The following is a 24,545-nucleotide window of genomic DNA, read 5'->3' as shown; positions in this document are numbered from 1 at the left end:
TTAAAGGATGCCATCCATCATGCTCGTTCCCATCTTATTCTCCCCTCTCCCCTGCTTTTTCCCCCCAGGCTCTCAGTCATCTGTTTACAAAGAGCCTATGATAGTGGTCGGTCCAGAAAACCTCACCCTCACGGTTCACCAAACCGCCATCTTGGAGTGTATTGCTACCGGATACCCTCGGCCCATTGTGTCTTGGAGCAGACTAGGTGAGAACAATTCCTGTTCATATAAAAAATAAAAAGGCCCAGAAGGTACATGTATGTAGTTGGAATTTTTATTCTGCGCATTTGAGGAATTAGGTGTCACTGAGCCGAAGTACGATCGCAGTATGCATCCACGCATTTGAAATCTGAGTGTTTTGTGTGCTTTTTGTCATGGTGTGCTTGCATGTTCTTTGCAGCACAGCTTTGATCCGTCACACATTGTGTAATGTACATGTGTGAACAGAATACAGTGGAGCATCTATTGTGTATGCATGAGGCAGTGGGATTCAACATTAGGCCTTGAGGCTAAACATGATGTTCGACTCTGTGTTGATAAATGCATGCTTCATCTCCTCATAAAGTTGAACCTCCGTTGAAGCATCGGCGAGCCTCTGAGTATTTGCTCTGAGGTGCTGAAACAGATACGATTAATTTCCCCCTTCCCGCCCTGATTGTGTATTTTTTCTTGACTATCACTCAAAGTCTGTCGTAACCATTTCTTCAATCAGGTATCTGTTTTCTTTACGTATTATTCAATCTGATTTGCTGTTCTAAATGTAAATTGCAGCCCCTCCCAAGCAGTTGGGCATAATCTAATTGAGGGTATTGCCTTACACAATGTCGCTAGAATGAAATGCTAACATGATAGGATTTGTGTGTATTAGATTACAGTAGGGAGGCTAAAATGCATAATTAATCTGATAGTTTCACATCAGTCACTCCTTAATTCCAGAGTTTGTTTACTGCAATTCATTCAACAGCACCACAGCCTGCTAGCTGCTGTGCTCTTTCTTTTCTGACACTAAGTTAATTAGTGCCTGATGGAGAGAAACTGATGGGCGCAGGGGGGCAAGAGAGAGAGAACAAAATATAGTAGAAAAAGGCAAGAAAAGAACAAGACTGCTTTTGTTGAGACTAAAGCTCGCTGGACTGAGAAGTTAGTTAATGATAATGGAAAAATGCAGAAAAGCAATAAAACGCATCACAATGACAGACACAGAGCAAAACCACTTGACAGGCAAGTTGGAGTGATTTATTTCATCTCAATAATTTGTCATGATTAATTACAAATATTGTCCTCTTCATAATCCATCACCACCAGATTACATTTTACATCTGATTACTTGTAATGCTTTTAATGGCCGGTTTGTGAATTGGTGACTTCACCCGGAAAGCTGTGAGAAAGATTAGGCCTTCAGACAAAGGCTTTTTTAATCATCTGGTTGGTAAAATCCAGAAGGGACTGTGTGTTTGCTGTGGTGATTGCCTTTTGAAGTGTAGGACAAGTAAACATACAGTATCTCAACAAAGACCAAAACTCATATTCTCACATTAGCTTTACACAGATTTTATAGCAATACTGTATTATCTTTGTTGTTAATTTGTCAGATTTATTTTTTTATTTGTTAATCCCTTTATATTTTTCTTTTATGTTGCTACGTTTGGATCATTTTGACACAGGCAGTAGTACAAGCTGTTGAAAGAAAGATAGTTTAAACTTGCCTTAATAACTTGCATTAAAGATATGAAAGTACACCTAAGAAAACACTTCTGACTAGTGACCCTATGGTTTATATCTCTGGCTGGAGCTCCTTTCTCTGAATGTGTCCATCATGGTGCCCATCTCCTGCCTCCCTGGCTGCCTTTTTGGTTTTAAAACTTCAAATCTGGACCAAACAGGCTTACAGGCTACAGATATAAGTCATGGATGGGACTGAAATGCCCCCTTTGCCCCATAGCTAATATCAGAAGCAGACTGGAGTCATTGTTGGGGTAGAGACTGCAGATAGGGAGCAGAGGAAAGTGTGACCTTATCATGTAAGTACAGCAAGAGCAGAGACTAGGCAGCTATGGATTGTGTAAGCAGATAGGAGATTAGGAGTTGCAGTTATAGGCTGGAACATCTCCTTTGTAACGGTTTAAAAGCAAATGTTCTCCAAGGCTTTGTTGGACAAAAGCATGAAGAAAAGTGTTAAAGCTTTAATTAACCGAACATCCATTAGAGGAGCTGCACTTACAGTAAAAACATTAATTGCAAACTGATGATGAATGTACTCTTTAGGATGTCACTCTGACAACGAGCTCCCATTTAAGACAACTAATTTCAGCATGAACACTGCACACGCAGCAATCACAAACTAGTGACCTTCTTCTCTTTATTACCCTTGTGTCTGTTGCACTGGCAGCTTCGTCATAAGACATCACATACTTCACTGTGAGAGCTGCATCCTTGACCTCCGGCAGGTCCAGAAATAGCACTTTTATACTAAATGTGGTCCACAGAAATAGCACTGTCAAATTGTGTCTGTAAATGTGCAATACATTTAATTAGTCTTTCAAACCGGCGCTGACCTTAACTCTAGAACATTCGCCACATTCATCCCCACTTTACATGAACACATACTGCACATGTGCACGACCGGTGGAGCTGCCCTCCATGAATTCTTTCCCATTCCTTCTTAACTCTCTCACTTTTCTCCGAGTAGATGGCCGTCCCATCGGTGTGGAGGGAATCCAGGTCCTCGGCACAGGGAACCTGATGATCTCAGATGTGGGTGTGCAGCACTCAGGGGTCTACGTGTGTGCTGCTAACAAACCAGGCACCCGTGTTCGTAGGACTGCTCAGGGACGTCTGGTGGTCCAAGGTGAGTTCTAGATAAAAGGAATGTGCTATTTTCAAAAGGTTACGTGGGAGTGGTGGAGGGAAACTCAAAGCACAATAATACAGCTGTGCTCAGGTGATAAGGTAAAGCTTGTGAATTCTGTGGGTGGACATCTGTGCAGGCACCCTGACTAGCATATGATAATTTCACCGCCTGCCCACCATGCGTTAAAAAACAGTACTAGCAAAGGAGAAAGAGTGAGTGATCCCTTCATAGTGAGGACAGCTCATCCAACTAACCAATCACAGAATCATTCAAACCCTCAACTATGGCAACCAGGCGGAGATGAAAATATAAATGATAAAATGTAATAATTAATCCAGTGCCGTGTGCCATTAATATTGGTTAAGAAAAGCACAAGCAATGTTGGCCCATCCACACGGACAAGAAGTCATGTACAGTATAGTATATTTGTGGTGGAACAAGTGATTACATCTTTGATGGCAAACTGCTTTTTAGAGATAGGGTGAACAAATAATGTGTTTAGTTTGGAGACACTGAGCACAGCGTCCACAGGGACACTTCCTTTTACATTCCCACACCTTTCTAAAATCCAAATCTGCCACAGCGTGACAAATTATACACAGTTGGCTATTTGTGTTTGCATCTTTTAGTTTGGTGGTGTTTTCTTGTATCTCTGTACAGGCACATCTAATAAAAAAAGAAAAGAAAAGCTGGTTGTTGCTTCAAACTTAACATTAAATGGCAGGCTCTGATCTCAATAGCACTTTTGAGTAAATTTTCACTGGGCAAAAAATACAATTTCCTCAATAAAATGTAACAAGCAGACAGTCAACTGTATTTGCATTTATGATGCAAATGTAAATCCCACAGGTACTTTTAATTTTTTCAAAGCCCAATTTCAAAATCAGATTAACTCTATATAACATGCTGATCGCTTTGTGGCTCTCAATGTCACAACAAGGCAAAACTGCAGTCTAGAGAGACTTTAATATAAGAATGTAGGATATTTTAATACTAGAACATAATTATATAAAATGTCAGTAAATGCTGTAATGTTTAGTAATTTATATTTATTACATATATAGTTATAGTCAATGGGCTGTAACATGCTCAACTGGTATTTTCCTTTAAAGTTGTCCTTTGAAAGTGTTTTTTTAATCAGTTATTTTGTTTTGTTATATTATTCTCTTTTTCCATTTTTCATCACACGAGTGTTATCCAGTACATGAAAGCGTTTGATGGAAGCTCAGAGATGCATGGTTTTGACCAATGGGATGCAGCCAGGTGTGGGTGGCTCCCAGTGCATTAATTGTCGCAGGAAACATCCAGCTTCTGCCTCACTCACATATTGATCAGATAGACCACACTTTGCTTCAGCCCATAGCAGTATTGATCCTGATCAATATTTCATTTTATCTGCCTGTCAAGTCTGAGACAAGCCCCTACCCTTGCAGGAACAGAGGAAAATATATGGGTGTTAATTATGTGTCAATGTCTTTGGGTTTGGTCAGTGATTTGTGGAAACAAAGGTGTACATTTAACTCAAAATAATTCAGTTTACACCGATTTCACTGTAAGAAAAAAACTAAATTCCCTGTATGTCCTCATGAGAGGATGTCAGTGGCTATTAATTCAGAAAAGGAGTACAGAGGTCAAGAATTTCAGCCCTAAATGAATGAAGCTGTCACACATCAAACAAATGCACTGATACAGTAAATCAATTAGGGTTCAATTTGGCTCCTTCGGGGTACAAAAAGACAGACAAGAGAAACAAAGACTTGAGGAGGAGTCAAAGTGTGACAGCCCAAAGGGGCAAACAAGAGCAAGATGGATGGATGGTGCTGATGCTCTAACTCACATCCTTACAGGTGCAAATCAATATCTTCCCGAGCTCCCTCCGACCTTCACCTTTAAGAAAGCCCTCAAAGAACACATTGAGTGAGAGTGAAAGAGAGAATGAAGCTGAAAGAGGGAGGTAAAAATGAAAGGACCATTGCACGCTGTCAGCAGCCTCCATTCAAGTGCCTATGGGTGCCTGGGGGGGGGTATTTGAAGTGCTAGACATGTGGCCATTGCATTTCAATTCAGTCGTTTTCTCATTGTTTCTAAATCCCTTGAAAAGTATTGTCTGTGTATCCAAATTCTGATCAAACTTCTTCCTCTGGACCATAGATCTTCATTGTTGTCCAAAAACTATTGTTAGTAAAAATGTTCCTTCATTTCCGTGTACATGGACACCCTTGTTTGTTTTTAGTCAAACAAACAGTAAAGATAATACAGTAAATACTCACTAATGCCCCAAATTCGCAGCTGAAAATAGTCCCTAACAAATGCACTATTTTGTCTTGATTTAATAACTTTTGCTAACAACTACAGTGCCCAGCAGACATTATTGATCAAGTATCAATAATGTCCTTACACTTCATATTTCTGACCTGGTTTAAAGATTCAAGTCTTTGCAGGAATGAATGGGCTTGAAGCTGAGAAACACTCAAGGATTGTTTTAGGTTCTTTGTGAACAAGAGTCTCTCACTGATACAGGTTCCAACCAGTCTCTGTTTTAAAGGTGTCTTTTTACAACTTGACTCCAGTTGCTAAGACCCACCAGGTAATGATGAGTTAAATTAATGTAGGAAAGCTGAGGGTTTTTTTTATAACACGCAATACGATACACCTAGTATTCCAGCTTTCTACCCTCTAGTGATGTCTCTAAGATATTATAATTACCATAAAAAATGTCTTAGTTAATATGGGCATAAATAATTCAGGTTATCAAATCACCGATAACCACTGGGACAATAATGAGTGCAGAGGAGATGGTGCAATACCTCTCTGTCTGTCAGCTCAAATAAAAACATCCATCCATCCATCCATTTCCTTCCGCTTATCCGGGGCCGGGTCGCGGGGGCAGCAAGCTAGGAGGGTCCTCCAGACGTTGATTAAAGAAATTAAACTCCAGCAGATGCAACTGTAATTACTCTGTAATTTAAAGAAAGCACCTTCTTTGAAATAATCATTTCATATGAATAAGTTATTACCACTAATTGACCATAGCTGGAAGCCTGTAGCATGGGACGAGACAGGATATAATGAAACTATAAACTGCATCACTTTATTTTCATGTAAATGTGTTGTTTGTTTTAAAGCACATTAGTCCCAAAGTAATGCTGTTGTTGATTGTCTTGCTCTCTTCCTTCCATTTTTCTGCTCCTCTCTCTTTTTATTTCCCTGTGTATGCATTGATCTGGTGTCTCTTTAAATTCCACTAATTGACCCTGATTTATAGATTTTCAACAGTAATTATACAATACACCTATGATGCAGTACATTGCTTCTTTTTTTTTGTACCTTCTGTAAAAAAAATTTTTGCACTTTGCGCCTCTGGATTCTGCTCAAATCTTCCAGTTTTTTTATCCGGCATTGATTTTTCTGACACCGTCATTTTGGTCGTAAACCGAGGCCATGTTATCTGACACGCTATCTCCCTCCTCTTTCAGCTCCAGCAAAGTTTGTTCAATCTCCGCAGTCCATCGCTCGGCCCATCGGCACCGACGCGGTCTTCACCTGCCAGGCTCAGGGTGATCCCGAGCCCCAGCTCACCTGGCTGAAGAACGGGCAGATCCTGGAGCCCTGGGGACACGTCAAACTCAGGAACAACAACAGGTAAAAAATAACTTTTCCTGATAACACCCTAATCCGTAGTGTTGTTTAGATAAGGAGACGTCTGCTTTTTTCTTTCCAATTTTCTTAGCATCATTTTTTGAGACTTGCAGTACTTATTTCTGATGCTCCAATCTATTGTCCATGTAAATATTCTACATGTACACATGCAACAAGATGGAGACTTCCTACCCAGAGGGAGTTTGGTACAACTTTCTAATGAGCCACACTTTATATAAAAGCTTTGTAAGTATTTATTAATGGATAATAAATAATGTATTTATACTTAATAGATCATTTATAAGCCATCAATAAGATTAGCTTTTGGGCTGCAAGGGTCTGAAAGATTTCTTGTGGCTGGATTCTATCCTCTAACAAGACACTCGTCTTTTTAGTTCTTAATTTCAATAGCAAGACACTCTAATCGACCAATTTATCTGGATCAGAATCTGTTTTAAGAGCGTATTAACATGTGCCACTGTACACTTGATGGCTTACTAAAAAGTGTGAAACCCACAAGTATTAATTAAAGGATTATCAACATTTAAAATAGGATCAAACACATAGGATAAACACTGCCTGTCTACAAGTTTCTCTTATTAATAGTTTTATAGCTGAACTATAAAGCATTTGTAAACCTGCTGTGATAGCCTTATACACAATTTTAAAAAGGGAGATTCAACAGAAAGTGGTCCAGTGATTTATTATTACCCAAATAATCTGAAAAAGAGCCATGTGTGAGCGTCACATAATGCAAACTGTGATGAACACATCCCCTCCCAACCCTGACTCCCAGGCACTCACTGTGAGCTAACAATGTTGGACCCAGCGCACAGGAGAAATATGGATTTCAGTATTAAACGACAGCCTTGATCTGATCATTGGCATCATCAAATGTTCAATTTCGCTGCGTTTCTGTTGCTTCTAACTCGGCAGCTGCTGGAACTAACGCCTGCCAAGACATGAGCCTCAATTTATTTGTGCCTTTATATGCAAGCAGCGCATTGACTGGATGTTGGAGGCTTTCCCATGGCAGTCTCCAGGAATGTCATGAGGAGGAGGACACAGCAACCAGCTCTGTTAGTTACCGTTCTCAGCACCTCACAGTGTAAAGGCTGCAGGTTGCAGTGCCTGATTTCTTTGTTATAGAACTGTTTCTGTCAGTGGAGTGCTATCTTAGACATAATATAAAGGAGTAATTACACATTGGACCTCATTTGCTGCTCTGCTCTGAGAAGTTGCATAGGAGTTTTACACAATGATGGCTTGTATCATGTCACGATCAACAGTTTTCCATCACATGGTTTCAAGGCATTACTTAAAAAGGATCAATCATAGTTGTCCAACCTGCAGTTAGTACTGCTGGGTGTGTGATTGTGAACCGCTATACTCTGTCCATCCAGCAAATGTGTTTTCGAGTATATTCTGTTAAATACTTCTGCGCACGGAAAGTTAGGTTTTTCCAGTTGACCCTGGCAGCCAACAATGCGTGCATGTTCTAATATTTCATAAAAAGAGAAATATGAAGTAAATATGTTAAATTTGCACCCAAATCAATACTTGCACTCCGTAGCAGTGAGTGAAGGGAGCAGACCCCTCCATCGGTCGCACACACTTCTCCACTCCCACTTGCCTCCACCAGTCTATGTTTGTCAGAGAGATGGAGCGAGGGACTAACAAAGGAGGAAAGAGGAGAGGGAAGAAATAAATGAGAGGCCGCTCTTGGACGTAGAAAAAAAAGGAGAAAAATGAATGGGTGTTCAAAAGAGAAATGATGAGTCTGCAGGAAGAGCAAATGAGGAGAGAGAGGGCGAAAGATAGAGCGGGAGTCAGAGAATCACAGCATTTTTCATTTACGACCATAAGCGTATGCTGTAGACCTGCTATAATGTGGATATCATGCATCACAAATCCTGCTCTGTGATTGGTTAAGGAGGCAGGCCGCAGCTTGAGATCTCCCATTAGCTAATTATCTCATAAACTCAGCTAGTTGACCAGGAAATGCAGTCAGCCATTTATAGAACAGAGCAGCTTGATGTGCCTCTTATTACACTGTGTAGATTAACTGTGAGGTGAGTAAGAACATATTACAGTATAGTATGTTATCACAGTCTCTTATTTAATATTGCTTTAATATTATATAACCCTTTGTCTTACAAAAGATGTATATACAACGTATTAGTTCTGCCAGATACTGCTCTCTGGATTGTTTTCACTTGTAACAAGTGCTAACAAGTTTTTTTTGTCCAACTAGCAGTCCAAAACCTGAATTGATTGTTTACTGTAATCAAAGTACAGTGAAAACTAATATTTACATTTGCAAAGCCAGTACCAGCCAATCAGTTTGGAATTTTTGATTGAAAAAAATCACAATTTATTATCAAATTATCATCTCACCTCTACTCACACGTTTTTTTTCCAATCCTGGAAATGTGATGAGTTACAAGGAGATGAGCGAAGTCGGCCACAGGACTTGACTTGACACAGGTTTTGATATTGAAAAGGTCAATTTACAGCACGAGATGCATTAATGTTATCAATATTGAACCAAAACCACAATCTTTTCACTAAGCTGAAACAAGTGATTTCAGTTTACTAAACATAACCTAAAAAAAATTATACTTTTCTAGTTGCCAGCATCAGAAGAAACTAAATATGTTCACAATTTGCACGGCCAGTGAACAGATTATTTTGTTTTAAAGTGGCTGGCAGTGGCTCAGGCAGTGGGGACTTGGCTAGGGAGCCTGAGGGTTGCCGGTTCAACTCCCTGCACATACTAAGGTCTGAGACTTGGTGGATATTGGTTTTACATTTAAACATTTCCTCTTTAAAAACATAATTTGGTGGAATTGCATTTTCCACAAAATACAAATTTCGTACTGCTATTCAGATTACAACAGAGTATGTTGACATAGCTGACACTTCTGTCTGATTGTCCATTACCTGACTTACATCTCATGCACATACATTGGAGGAGGTGGGGGTAGACGCCCTATGATTAAAGGCCAACATGTTCTCCCACCGAGCTATACCCAATCCATGAACTTCAGCTGTATATACATTTTAGCAGAGGAATGTTTGAAGAATTCATAGTTTGACCTGAGTCTGAAAAAAACCATGTTGCGGGTTTTCTAGTGAAGTGGCAGTCCCGATTAGAGGGAAAATGAAGTGACATAGGGCACAATTTACCTCCTGAAACAAGCCAAAACAAAATAATGATATGCAAATGATATTCAACAGCTCTGGGCTGCACAACAATTTTGTTATATATATATATATACACACACACACACATACATGATCATGGTCAGATTCAGGAAGCTTGTATGTACAGTGCAGCATAGCAAAGATATTTAAATTCGTGTTTGTGGTGGGAAAGACTGTGTGTATATTTGCGTATAAATATACACACGCTGAGGTTTCTCCCCTCAGCCATCCCTCATGACGCTGACCTTCAAAAGCAAATCGGACAAGAGAGGAAGGGGAATCGATTGTACATTTCATTCACACACACGCATGCACACACATTAATCAAAAAGCAACTGAGCCCCGTATGTGCACAAGTACCCCCACGGTGCATGCCATCATTCATTTTGTGCACATGCATAATCAAACATGAAAATTCAAAAACGTGTTGCGCTCTCTCTACACCTCGTCTGCACGCCCATGTTACACACAAACACACACGAGGAAGACACAGCGTCGTGAAGTGCTGCATGAGATGCAGTGACGTTAGAGAGGAGCTGATTAGCTGCTTCTGTAAACAGACGTTGATACTCAGGGTGAATCTGTGTGTCTCAACTGGCCTTCATACACACACCTGCACACATGCTCGAACAAAAACACACACATTGTTGCTACCCCGTTCATTATTGGCCTTTGCTGACAAGGCTCCTGTAAAGCATGCTATTTAGCTATTTGAAGCCTCTGTGAGAGTTGTTGTAATTATGTATAAAGACTGGCCTGACTCTTAAGTCTCTAAAGCTGACACGTACAACCTGTGATCTCACAGCAGGCAGACTAATTAACGTGAAGTTCAAATCCAACCCGTGTTATTTTAAAATTGATACTGTAACTGATGATGACGAAAAAATTTAATTCTGCCTTGTGGCGAATGAAGATAGGAGAGAAAAATCCCATGAGAATTTTTTGTAGTTTACTCTCTTTCTCTAAATAATTTAGACAACAAGGATCCTTTTTTACATTGGTGTAGAGAGAATTAAAGTTGTATAGTAAAGAAACGAACATTCTTCAAGTGTGTGCGTGAGAGTGTGTGCGTGAGAGTGTGAGCGCCGTGGTGTGTTATAATTAATGGCCGACATCTGAAGGAACAGGCAACCACACAAACCTGGACATCTCGTTGCAGAATCCTTTCAAAGGGTTTGCTTTTTTTTTCTTTTTTTCTTCTCTTTCTTTCAGCCAGACCTGCCTTTCTTGTTTGCGGCCCCTCTCTGTGCCCCACATCCCCCTTCTTCTCCCATTACAGAGCTGGGCCTGGGCATTGGCCTTGAACTCTGACCCAGCCTGTAATCAGTCATATCCCTTGGCCCTTCCCTCCTCTCAGGCCACAGACAGCTCATTGCTCCTCCCCTCCACCATCCCCACCTCTTCCTCCTGTTCTCGCTTTGTCCCCATATTTTTTCCCCCCTTTCCCTCTTGATGGATCTAGAATGGCCACGCTGGTATCTGATGGGGTGCTGCTCAGAGACAACGGAGAGCAAACACAGCCAAACAACAGACCCAAAGCCCCACTGTCAACCACTCCCCTGGCCCACGACCTTATCTATCAATCTGTGCAATGACCTTGAACTGATGAGTAAATGATGGTGTCAACCTGTCAGGACAAGACAGCTTGGCTTTGGAGCTCATGTAAGACAAGCAACAGCCCAAAATCAGGACAAATACTTCCTCTTTCTCTCTGACTCAGACTTTCCATCCTTCTTTTTTCCTCACGCATTGTATGAGTCTTTGATGGCTCAGCTCTGCTGTTGAATGTTAATGTGTTCTAAAACTAAATGTCGAAACTATTTATTCAAAAAAGTATTTTAAGGTAGGTTAAAAGAGAGGTCTGTTGAACTGCGGGTCATTTTTTGATCTCTCTAGTAAATGCAATGGTTGTCCAGACAAATCATTTTATAAGTACCATATTTTTGCAGAATTCTTCCATTTTTTTCATTTAATAAAAAGTATTGACAAAGTAACACCTACTTCAAACAGAGACACTCTAATCCTTATTTGACTAATTATTTCTAGAAAATGTCCAAAAAACACCAAAGTATCTTCTCACCAAAAGACACCAAAGTGAAACCAAAACACAGAATCTTGTGGAGAACAATTTTAGATTAAGTCATAGCCAAAAAGAAAACACTATCAATCTCAAAATATTTGATATATTCTGATACTCTACCACTAAAGCTTTCATCCTGGAATTTGGAAAGGAAGTTTTGACAGCAGGTGTGGAATTTCATAAGTTCAGCAAGATCAGTCTGTGTGTAGGCGGCTAGACATGTATACGTGTGTGTGCTCATGCATGTGTATGTGGGTAAGAATACATGCGGTCGGATGCTACTGTACCTTCCGAAACAAGCAAAGTCTTGTGAAATTTCCCTGCATTCCCCTCACACACTCAGGAGGCCCATCCAGGCCCGGTGGCATCGGGGCAGTGTGCGTCCCTGGGGGCCTCTTTGCTGCGTCTGTGGCGTCTGGTCAGGGCTGCCTGTCTGCATACACTCCATCCATCGCTGATATGAAAGGCTGTCAGAAATGTGATGGTTGAGTAGCGAGCTGAGGGCTGGCGACTGCTGCCACCTCCGGGGTCAGAGGTGAGATTGGCTCGGAGAGGGCCTCTTTGACCTGATAATTATCCAGATTGAATCCACCTGGAGGACCGGAGAGTCTTCCACCTCGCAGCCTATTCTGACCCAGATTAAAGAAGTACAGTAGTTGTATCCCAGTACATCAATTTCGAAAAGGAAATGGAATGATTTACTTCTCCATACTGCCTGCTGACCCAGAAGAGCAACCCCTCTATTCTTAAAAATCCATCCTCACAAACCACTCTGAGGCCGGTATGACTTCAGCGCTGTCTGTCCAGAGCTGAAAGGCCACTTTCCTCATGTCCCATTACACAGATCCAGAAGCCCGCTGGTGACAGACCACGTACACCGCACACCGCTGACATGTTGTCCTTTCTATGAATGGCATGGTTTTCCTTACGGGATGGTGCCGACATTTCGCCGTTAATTTAGATTTAATACACAGAGGATCCAACCTGTCAATCAAGGAAAGATGAGAATCTGTTCTACAGGTTTTTACAAACTGCAAGTGACAGATTAGGCAGGATGCTGTAGGATATTTGGAACTACTGTGGCATTCAAAGCAAGAGAACCAGAAGCCAGAGGGGTTTCTCCCCTTTATTTGAAATATGCCTCTGATCTGTTAAAATGCCATGACCAAGGGCTTGAAGTAAAGACAAAGCTACGACTCAAGCCCTTACCTATTCCCAAGGATTTCATAATATGCATGTTTTTTTAGTGTTTCTCAAACACATATTATTCTTTAAATACCTCAATACAGCAAAAATGGCCTTGGTATGAAAATGTCATGGAGAACTGTTTTGCACCACAGGGTCTCATTTCTATAGCATGTTAAATGTTTTATTTTTATTTTTGCCTTAGGACAAATAAGAGTGGATAATGTATTCTCTACCATAACACCTACTCAACATGAACACACATACAGACAATTCTTATATTTAATCTATAGCAGAAGACAGGTCAGGTGGGAGGGAAGAAGAAGCAGAGATACAGCAGATAGACAAAGAGCAGAGTGGTGGAGGTACGATAGTGAGGAGCGACGGATGAAAGAACGAATATAGAGTGAAGGCATTGAGTGTGGGAGGTTGTATGTGTGTCTGTGAGTGTTTTTGTGTGTGTCTATAGGTATAGTGATGAGGTGAGTATATATGGATGGATGGAGCAAGGGACAGAAAGGTTCCACTGATGCAGGCAAATTACATCTTTTTAAAATAATGAAATAGATGTGTCCTCCAAAAAGAGCTCCAGCAGAAGACTATTCAATGTGAAAGTACGCACTGCATGAGTGATTATCTTTAGTACGTACTGGTGCTGTCTGTAGTGTGTGATGTGTGGCTCTATCTTTAACTCACTCAAACACACACAACCAAACTCAGAAGCATGTGCTCTCGACATACTGTCACATTTATCATATTTGCTGAATGCAGTGCAGGTAATTCATTTATGGGTGCCAAGTCACAAGTTGCTTATACAATTTGATGCTCTACTAGCAGTAGATAAAGCAGTTACTTGTAATAAAGAGGAATTATTTTTGATGTTTGTCAGCAGAATATTTCAAAAACTAGTAAAAATGATTTTGACTAATTTGAGAATAGTGTCATTATGTGATCATTTATAAAGCACACAAAACTCGTATCTCCTGAAACTTGAGGCTTATAATTTTAATTATCCAGAATTTTTGTGAAATCTAATGGTATAGGGTATTACTACCCACATATTTCCACTGTTTTGCATGTTTCCATTTTGCATATAACCGTTTTTCAAAAGTTTACCTTCACATTTCAACTTATATACACTAGAATAGGTACATAACATATTTTAATGAGTCTCAAATCAGTTACTCATTATAATTATTGTATTCTTTTTTCTATAATCGGTTGCAAAATTCTGGTGAGTGGCCTATTTGACATAAACTACCAAAACACGTACTTAACCTTGAGTGATTCAAGATGGCATTTCCTTACATCCATGACACTCTGCAGTCAGATGCACAAGATAAAAAACAAAAGTACAAAACAAAATTTACACAAATGTGTACTGTAATACTATATACAAAACACAATAAAACAATACTATAAGACATATAATTATAAATAACATGTTTTACCTTGGTTCTGGTAAGCATTAGGTGCTGGTCAAAATCTGTTTTGACAACAATTATAATAATTTAACTGCGACAGTAATGTAACACTGTGACACAATGAGAACTTCTCACTGCTACTTTGGTGCAATGTACCATTAAAACTTTTACACAAGCTGTTGTTTATACAAATTGCATGACGAGTACTTTAAATAAAGAACTTTTAAACAGTACAATTGACCTTTTGGATTTGCACTTTAGATTTCTCACATACAGTCATATCCGGTCAAATCGTATTCTCCATATACAGTATACAGTATATACATTTGTCAGAGAAACTAATTCATAATTTCCTTTTTTCTTTCTTTCTTTCTTTCTTTCTTTCTTTCTTTCTTTCTTTCTTTCTTTCTTTCCTTCCTGTTGTGTCTCTCCTGTCCTGCTCATCTCCCAGCACACTGACGATATATGGTATTACCCTGGATGATGAGGCTATCTACCAGTGCATCGCTGAGAACAGCGCTGGCTCCACACAGGCCAGTGCTCGACTCACTGTGCTTGGGGCTGATGGGCTGCCAGGGGAGCCCACCCATGTGCAGGCCGAGGCCCTCTCACCCACCAACATCCAGGTGTCCTGGAGGGAGCCCGATCAAAATACCCAGGACATCATCGGTTATGTGCTCCACATCCGCAGGACTTCAGGTTGGTGTGCTCTCAAGATTTTAGTAGTTATATGAAATAGATTACATAAAAATATGCCACCATAAAATTTGAGCATGTCAAAAAAGCTGCAGTTTGCATCTTGGAAATTTGGTTAAACGTGCCACAAACAAATATACACACACCTATTAACAGTGTCGGTTGCAGATTATGGAATCTGTGATAAATGCACCGTTTTTAGTGTTTCCCCATCACATTTCCAATACTTTTATTTGGCAGATGCTTTTGTCTAAAGCTGCATACAGTATTAGAAAAAAAAAAGCAGAAGGGTAATGCATCCCTCCCAACAAACCACTAAAAGTGTGTTCAGTGATACAGTACAAGTCCCCACACTCCACTATACAGATGGATAAAATAAGGATTACCAAAAAACAAAATTTTACCTTGGGATCCATATGTGAATACTGTTGGTAGGATGCTCCATGTGTGTGTCCATACATGTACATGTGCTTCCTTGTTTACGCGCATGCAGTGTGTTTGTTTACGGCTTTGGGTAAGTATTGGTGTGTGTGTGTGTGTGTGTGATTTTCGTTTTTCTGTGTGGCGAGGGTCTCGTAGAGCCAGCTGCTTTACTCCTCTGCAGTTTTTATCAGATGGATAATTAAGGGCCTCAGGGGCCAACCAATAGGATCTGCTGTAATTACCCTTCCAAGATGGTATGTCCCAATTGGTTGAGGGCTGGAGGTGGATATTGGTTATGGTTGGTTGTCTCCGGATTGAGGGTGATAAAAAGGCTTTAACACGTCCTTTGCAACTCCTCCTTTTACCACCTCCATCTCCTCACTCCACCCCTGCAATTCAGCCAACCATCACCATTCAGTTCAAACTAGATTAGCTATAACCTAACAGAGCAGCTCTAATAAAACAACTGAAATGGGCAATAATCATAAAATAATGGCAGAAACAGTTTGTTTTTATTGTTTCCTCTCTTGATCCCATATTCCATCACTTTAATGTCTGCTCCTGCTTATCTTTCCGGTAATTTCATTGTACATCCTCCTTTACCGCCTCCATGTTTCCTTATTCAGACCCAGAAGAGATGGAGTATGAGGAGGCCGTCAGTAAGATGACGCTGCAGCAAATCATCAGGGACCTGGAGCCCTCCACCCGTTACACCTTCTACGTCAAGGCCTACACATCCCACGGGGCCAGCAAACCATCGGACAGTGTCACTGAGAGCACTCATGGGGAGGGTGAGCTGGAAGCAGAACTCATCCACAAACACACTCACCCACAAAGCATCTCTTACACCGATAATAGACACCTATGGAGGTTTGCAGTGGAGCTTTCCAGTGCTTGCTGAGAGTGAAAACATGCAAGAATTGTTGTTTTTAAATTGCAGAAATTATGATTTTACTGTAAACATTGCTGCATATAATGTGTCATTACTCAAACTGCAGAATAAAAGCTGTAAGTGCGGCTACTATCATATTGTTATACCACTTTGGTTGACAGTCTCTATTTTATGTTGCAGTGCCAGCACCTCCTTCCCTCTACACCAAGGTGGTGAACAGCAGTGTTATACAAGCAACGTGGGAACCTTCTTCCAAGATGGGCCAACATCAAGGCTTCAGACTGTTTTACAGAAGAGCCCACACACCGCTGTTCACTGGTCCCATCACATTCCCTCGCAACGTCACCCAGTACAACATCGTTCAGCTGGGTGAGACATGTAGTTTCTTAGGACTACAACTTATTGTGTCAAAGCAAAAATGATTCACTTTTTTAACTGACGGAGCTGTTTCTATAATATTGATTGTCGTTGTAATCTTCCTCAATAAAGCCAAATTGATGATGTGATTTGGGCTTGTAAACATGCATCTATCAATCTCTCTGTGGAACTGTGCTGAAGATTGAAATAGGACTAAAAATCAATCCTACCTCAAGAGGGGTAGGCTTCATTCATTATCTGAACATCTTTCTCTGTCTTTTTCTCCAGATCCAATACTGGTCTATGAGATAAAGCTTCTCGCATACAACCAACACGGAGAAGGCAACGCCACCCTGCGATTTGTTTCACTTCGGGAGGTGGTGGAGAAATCTGGTGATTATCTGACAAAACCATCTATGAAATCCACATGTTAGAACTAGTGGTAATATAGTATGATTTAAATGATTTAACAAATAACCTGCTTGACCCATTGTACAATTAAAGCTTTTTAAAAATACAATTTGAAAACCCCTGAAATATTGGTATCAGGTAAACATGCCTGGAACGTTTGGGACTTACCGAAAACCATTCAAAGTGTTGGAGCCGTAGTTTAGACTTCATCAACTGTCCCAGCCTGAGCTTCAGCTTTCCAACAGTAGCCTTGTTTGCGTAAACTTTTCTTGTTTGACTGAGAGTTTCTCTGTATCTTCTCAGTGTTGGACGCCCCATGCGACTGTGTGACAGACGAACAGAGCAAAACATCCACGACAGGCATCATAATCGGTATTCACATCGGAGTCACTTGCATCATCTTTTGTGTGCTCTTCCTCGTCTTCAGCTACCGCAGTAGGTCAGTACCAACAAGATGTGTAAACGCTCAACAGCAACAAAAGGATCCCGATGGAATAACTTGCCAATAATCGTTGTTGAAGGTAATTGTCATGTGGTTATCGTGTGTGTGCAGCTGACAGGAGTTTTATGTGCGAGTGTGTTCATGTAATCCCCAGGTTAATGATGTGTAAGACGGTTCAGGCCAACCCCCAGGCGGGGCACAGCGCAGTGTTGGAATCCTCTTCCTCTTCCCAGGGGGCCTCTGGGTTGAACGGTGCTGCCAGGAGAGAGATGGAGGTCAATGGCAGCGCAGCGGGGAAGAAAGTGGCCAACAGCAACGAGCTGGAGAGACTTTTCACTCAACCGACACAAAATACATGCCTGGTGAGTCCTGGTTATAAAAAATGAAGTGAACAGGAAGCCATTATGTGTTAACTGTGACATGTATTTAAACAAATGGTTATACGTAGATAATGATATTTTAGAGATACGAGAAGGTTTACTGTTCAGAGATTATTAACAACATCACAGGTGAGCTCACTTATAATTTGACTCCAAATAAAGTGCTAGCTAGTCCGTCTTTTTGAAAAAAAATTAGTTGATGCCGGAACCTGCAAAAATCATACTCTTGCTGTAATAAAAATGTATTTAATACTTAATTCTCAATTATACCCAATTTATTTTTAATAAGCATAAAAAACAGCTCCACAGACTTATTTATTCCATCAGAAAAACTAACAGTGTAAATGAGAAGCTGGAAACTGTGTTTTGCAGCTTTGCAGAGCATTTAAAATATCAAGCATTATATATTAAGATTTTAATACATTTGAGTCACTTTTTCAGCAATAGTTGATATATTTGTTTTTCATGGCTTTCTTTTTTTTAAATGTAGCTTTTAAATGTGTCTCCTTCTTTTATTTATAATTACCCAAATAATATGGCAAAAAAGAAGAAAGGAAATAATTCACAACATATCAGTAAAGTAGAAAACAACAACACAAGAACATGATTAAAGATGTTCTACATAATGTAAAGGTGTGAGCTGCAGCTACAGTTTATGATGCCTACATAATAGTCTGATGAAGACATGAAGAAACTACATTGAGGAAAAGTGGTAACTTTAGAGAATAAACTAAAGCCCCAACTGCAACATTGTTCTTTACACAAAAACCTAACCTAAACCAAATCCTAGTGGCTTGGGAACCTGCCATGTATAACTGCAGATTTCTGTCCAGGGACCTCTGTGTATGTCATATGTTTCCTGTCTATCTCTTCTATCTGCCTCTATCTCAAGGCCAAAATGTCCAATGAATGATTTAAATGCACACTCTATGTAACCCCGTTTAATTATGCATGTGCTTTCAGACCGACTCCTACGTGCTGAGCGACACCCAGCTGTCTACGATACCGCTGGATGAGTTTTCTGTGGAGAGAGAGACGCAGTTCCAGGAGCCTCCTGCAGCCGGAGCGGGTCGGTAGGACCAAGGCTAAACGTGTATGAAGGCCAATTCACACGTCCACAGTGTCAACTTAGACTCTTCTCTCACTCAGGTTGACAAGTCTTTCCTTTCAAAGTAGTTTTTCCTTTTGTGCAAAGATTTTTTTATTGGTAAGTTAAGAAGTTCTGGAGAATCTAGGACTGTTTATCGGAGTATTTTTGGCTGGAGGTTTGGGAGAGCTCTCTTCTGACGGACGGCTGTCTCTAACCAGGCAGGCCAGTTAAATGTTCTTTTTTTTTTTTTTTTTTTACAATTTGGTCTTTTGTTAATGTTCTGGTGTTGGGCAGCACACAGAATAGAGTCCCCAGAATGTCCTTCTAATACAATGAGGATTTTATTTTTTAAGTTTATAAATATATATATCAGTTATAAGTCAAAGTGGTTATAAGTTATTGGTCTTATCTCTACTTTTCTGTGGATGTCAAAGACTCTTGCTGCCTGCTCTCACCTACCAATGATTCCACCTCCTCGCTCACAGAAGACCTCAGCCTTCGTCCAGGGATTCGATGTGTTCTGTCTCAGGACTTTATTTCAGTGATATCGAAATTTTTTATGAGTTCTCGGCCTTCATACAGGCACTAGACTTGGCTGTTTGAACGTTACGATTCAACAAAAACCTACCTCAGCCGGAATGAATGTCTTGCGGGAAGCTTTTAGGGACTTTAGCTTCCCCTACTCTCACAACTACATGCGGAGGAACTGATTGGTTTGAAAATTACAGGATCAGGTGCCGCACTACCTCAGATGTCAGGAATCGTCTCTCTTCTTCTTCTTGTCGAAGCAAAACGAACAAAAAATGAGTATCCAACATAAAGCACTTCCAAATGCTGATGTTAATGTTCTACCTCAAGATAACAATGTTAATGTTGTCGCTGTTGTTGTTGTTGTTTGTCTGTTTATTGCATAATGAAAAACCCTCTTCCCCCCCCCCCTCTGTGAAATCCTGGCTTCCCTTTGTTGATGAATATGGTGTTTGTAGATACAATGTCAGTACCTCATGCAAATTGACAGACTGATAACACGTTGTATGAATTACAGTTTGTTAGGACGATGAATTATGCTGGTCCATTTTAAGTATTTTGTTTAAATACAGAAGATCTTCTTTTTTTTTTTCAGTTGAATGAATAGAGCGTTAGAGTTACACTGCATTTCTAATTATATTTTCAGGACTATTTACCGCTCAACAAGACGTGACACATAATGTTCAATTGGACAAGAGGAAAATCATATACGTGTCTAAAATTAGCTTTGATTGAATTCTGTGTGTATGTATTTGTGTGTGTGCAGATTTGTTTTATTGATTGAATGAATGTTTTCATACGTATTTGATGTTTGTTAAACAAGAAGAAAATTAAGCACAAATCTTATTAAAATATCCCAAGTGCAATGACTGAAAGGAATAGTTTGAAATTTTGGGATGGACGCTTTTTGACTATTTAGCTGAGAGATAGATGATACCACTGTTGTGTATCTGTGTTATCTATTAAGCTACATTATAGCTAGCCTAGCTTAGCATGTCCATTACAGCACATTACTTCCACTAAAATCACAAAGTGCTGTATTCACATTACTGTTTGATGACAAATAAAACAAATGAGACGTTACATACATAACTAGTGCGCTATAGAGGTGCCGGTATTGTGAACTTTGACAAGCTGTTTCTCTATCTGTGTTAAGCTAAGTTAATAGCCTCCCAGCTCCATCCTCATACTTTGTTTGACATGTTGGGAAATGTGTATATTTTCTTGGTTAGATAAGAAGATTGAATTCATTCTCATGTCTTTACGGGGAATATGAAGCTACAGTTAGCACACAGTGAGCCTAGCATAGCATGGAAACTGGGTGGTGTTGATCTTCTCAAAATGCAAAACAGTGTTTCCCAAAATGTTCATCTATTCCTTTGATTTAAATTGGCTGCAGTGTATTTCTAACCTCATTCTGGATTTATTTTTTTTGCTGCAGTGCTCTTAGTGATTTTATTTCCATGCCACATTATCTGCCTCCTTTATAAAACAAAGTAGTAGCCTTTCAGACTTACGGTGCCCAGGAGACATTATAGTTGCTGATCATGTTTGGCTATTGTTACTCTCTTCCAAAAACCACAACTGCTGCTCAGCCTTCTCCCTCCTGTCAACACTGACTAGTTAAAGTGCTTCAGGAACACCATGTTTATTATATTGCTGGATGTTGACAACATCAGATAGAGAGCTATCTGAGGGAGATAAATGTTGTTGGGTGCCTCTACTATCACAGGGCTTCTCTCTCTGGCTCTCTGCTCTGTGTTGTCACATACTGATCAGGACTTGCTCTGATGCATTATGGTTACCTACCTCAACCCTGTTTTTGGCCTTGATCTCAGGTCTTATTAAAGGAAACATACAGAGTACGAACAATGGAGTCGAGGGATACACACACAGATATAAATGTATATATTGCAATTGTCGCTACATGCTGGACGGACAGAAAGGGACAGTACACAAACATGGAGGGAGAACTTTTTAGGACCTTTATCTATTAAAACGGTTTAAGTTCATACTTATTTTTAGTGGATGTGAATGGGTAACTTTGGTTATCAGATTATTATTATTTTTTCATATCACAAGCTTTTAACTTTATTTTTTTCTCACTGGTGTTTGACTTTATGTACTCTGTTGAAAGATTATCCATGAAAAAGTCAACTGAGAAAACTGCAAGTGGGTGGCAGTAACAACTCTAACATGCATACAATTTATTGATTTGCCTTTCTAGCTCCCAAACCTGAGCGTTAATTGTCACTTTTTCAGAAAATCAACTTTAAATAAATTTGAACTAGTGAGTTATTTATTCAAAAGGTTTTATAGTTTACTTTGTTCCATCCGTTCGGATGTAGACTGTGGGTATAAGTCTCATTTATATCTGCTCTTTATATTTTGCGAGGGAAACGACGCTGCATCGTGTGCTTAACTTAAAGAAATACAAACAAGTCAGATCGTCTTTTTTCCCCCTGTAAAAGAAAATGATAATGTGTGGTATTGGATAAGGTCTGGTTATGCAAGACAAACTCTCAGATAGTTTGGTATGTTTGTTAGGCACGCTTGCCAGCTTTCTCCACTTTGGGTTAGCACAGATAACAATTCTCTAGTTTACTGAGATGCAGCAGAGCATGTAATGAGTCAGGGCTTACACATGAACACTGCGGAAGTCGGAATAACTGCAGGTTTTCTAGTTTTTCCCATTGTGCTGACATTGCTTGAATGCAGCATAAGGACCAGTGAAAATGTAGGATATTGGAAAATTGTTTTCAAAATGCATATTTCAATTATTTCGGCTCTATTCACAGTATTGTATCTTCTGATTGTCCACAAAAGTCCATGTGAGAGTTGTTTCTGTCCCCACAGCAGAGAATCACCTGCCATCTTTGTGTGTTCTGCAGACCTGCTTTATACACAGTTTCCATTCTAGTGATCATCTTAGGTACTGTCATTTTACGCCTTTTAAATGTATTTGTTTATGCTTATTTAGTTGCAAATTTTCTCCTTGCATCCATTTGTTATATTTAATTGTACGCTTTGGTGTCAATATCATGTTACAATAATGGTACTTGTCAAAATAGCAGAACAAATGCTTGAACCTAAATGTGTCCTGCTTGTATATTTATCAACTACCAATGTGATATTTTCTCTCCGGGCTGCTACAGCCTCAAATAGTGTATTGTAGAGAGTAATTTCACTGAGGAAACAAGTGGTGATTTTCCCTTCCTTCCTTCCTTCCTTCCTTCCTTCCTTCCTTCCTTCCTTCCTTCCTTCCTTCCTTCCTTCCTTCCTTCCTTCCTTCCTTCCTTCCTTCTTCTCTTCCTTCATCTGTCCATCGGTGTAATTTAGGGTTAATCTCCTGCAGAAAATTGCCCACATCTCACCCGTGGATGTGACAGGTTTTAGTGCCATGCTGTTTAACCTGATTCACTGGTGATGTGGTGCAGTGATAATCATGTTTACGTGATTAGACTTTGATAGGTCAGGTTGTCGTTTTGTTGTATAATATAAGAATCTGTGTGATATAACAGAGCCCTCAAAGCTCTTCTCGCTGACTGGTGCTGTAACTCCATCAGCTGAAGGGACCAGATGATCCCTTAGCTAACACAGTTAGTGAAAAAAAGGGGCCTTTGTCTGATATATTTTGCAGCTTTGGGATGTGCTATATCACCAAACTCTGCTCCTGTCAGTTAGCCAGCCTCCTTTTTTTCTTTTGGTCTAGAATCCTGACCTTTGGACAGGGAGAGTGTGTGCTCAGGGACTCTCTGATCCTCTTAAATGTGCATCAGGAGGCCGTACTTGGCCTATCTTTAAAATCCGGTTTGTGCCCAGTTCAGACACATTTGCTGTAAAGGATGCCTTCTTTGTTGGCCATTTAAGTAAATAAGAGAAACTGTTGGCAGATTGTGTCCCCTGTTTGGCCACTGTGCTAGAAACATAAAGGGGCAATTACTCAGAAAATAGTTCAACATCTTTTTTTGTGTCCTAAAAGGTGATGAAAACAAGGACGTAGAGATTATGCATTAACGTGGTTATAACTACTGTGGGAAAATAATCTGTGACAACTTCAGGGAAATCACATTCACAAGGAAACTTTTAGTTTTTTCTCAGTGGAAGATTATTGTTAAATCCTTTAATCCTTCATAAATCCACCTGGATTACCTTAGAAGTGATCGACTTCTATGGTTATGTGTCTCGTGATAACTAAAAACCTTCGGTGGTTCTGTTCATTCTAGTGCTAAAACAATTATTCAACCAATCGGTAGAAAAATCAATTAAATATTTAAGTCATTTTTCAAGCACAAATGCCAAGAATTACCTATTTCACACTTCTAAATTTTAAAGTTTAAGGGATTTCAGACCCAAAAAACAAACAACAAAAGTTATGTGTTGCTTTAGAAACGGTGATTTCTCACATTTTTCTGACATTTAATAGGCCAAACTAATAATCGATTCACTGAGAAAATAATAATTATTTACATTGATAACAAATGTAAATAATCATTGGTTGCAGCTGTAATGTAATCTATTCATTCTCCTCAGGTTCTTACAAAGAAGGCGTCCTTGACTGGGCATGTGCAGGATATATTTTACATTGACAGTATATGGCTCTCACTGTAAAGACTACATGTGTCCGTGCAGTTCTGTCTTATGCATTAACTGAACACAGGTAACCAGAAAAGGTCTGAAGGACAAGATTGGACTGGCTAGATTGACATTGTCTCTCTGTATAGTGTCTGTTATGGATGTCAGTACAATGCTGTAAGTCAACGATTGATCTCAATGGGAAGGATGTTTTGGGTAACCTGGAATATTCTCACTCTGGTTTCTCCAAAAATCCAAAGCCAGATGCTACTAGCCTCTGCCTGAAATATCCTGACATTATATGGTGTCGATCTTTGGGATCATTCGATATGATTAAATCGAATTAAATTGATTACATTTCCAAT

At 39.9% G+C, this 24,545-nt stretch overlaps 1 protein-coding gene across 1 annotated transcript in view; it reads left to right on the top strand.

The window, feature by feature from the left end:
- The window catches only part of igdcc3 (immunoglobulin superfamily, DCC subclass, member 3), a 52,541-nt gene extending 33,477 nt beyond the window's left edge, over positions 1-19,064 (top strand). Inside the window, exons 5-14 of the mRNA XM_054619993.1 lie at positions 69-206; positions 2,690-2,848; positions 6,328-6,493; positions 14,838-15,085; positions 16,132-16,296; positions 16,578-16,766; positions 17,043-17,147; positions 17,469-17,604; positions 17,762-17,969; positions 18,951-19,064. Coding sequence (XP_054475968.1) covers positions 69-206; positions 2,690-2,848; positions 6,328-6,493; positions 14,838-15,085; positions 16,132-16,296; positions 16,578-16,766; positions 17,043-17,147; positions 17,469-17,604; positions 17,762-17,969; positions 18,951-19,064 — 1,628 coding nt within the window. The remainder of the gene's footprint in view (positions 1-68; positions 207-2,689; positions 2,849-6,327; positions 6,494-14,837; positions 15,086-16,131; positions 16,297-16,577; positions 16,767-17,042; positions 17,148-17,468; positions 17,605-17,761; positions 17,970-18,950) is intronic.
- Positions 19,065-24,545: the final 5,481 nt, after the last annotated feature.

Source organism: Anoplopoma fimbria, chromosome 2 (genome assembly GCF_027596085.1).
Source record: "Anoplopoma fimbria isolate UVic2021 breed Golden Eagle Sablefish chromosome 2, Afim_UVic_2022, whole genome shotgun sequence".
Lineage (NCBI taxonomy): Eukaryota > Metazoa > Chordata > Actinopteri > Perciformes > Anoplopomatidae > Anoplopoma > Anoplopoma fimbria.
Note: the sequence above shows the minus strand (reverse complement) of the source record. Positions and strands in the feature narration are given on the sequence as shown.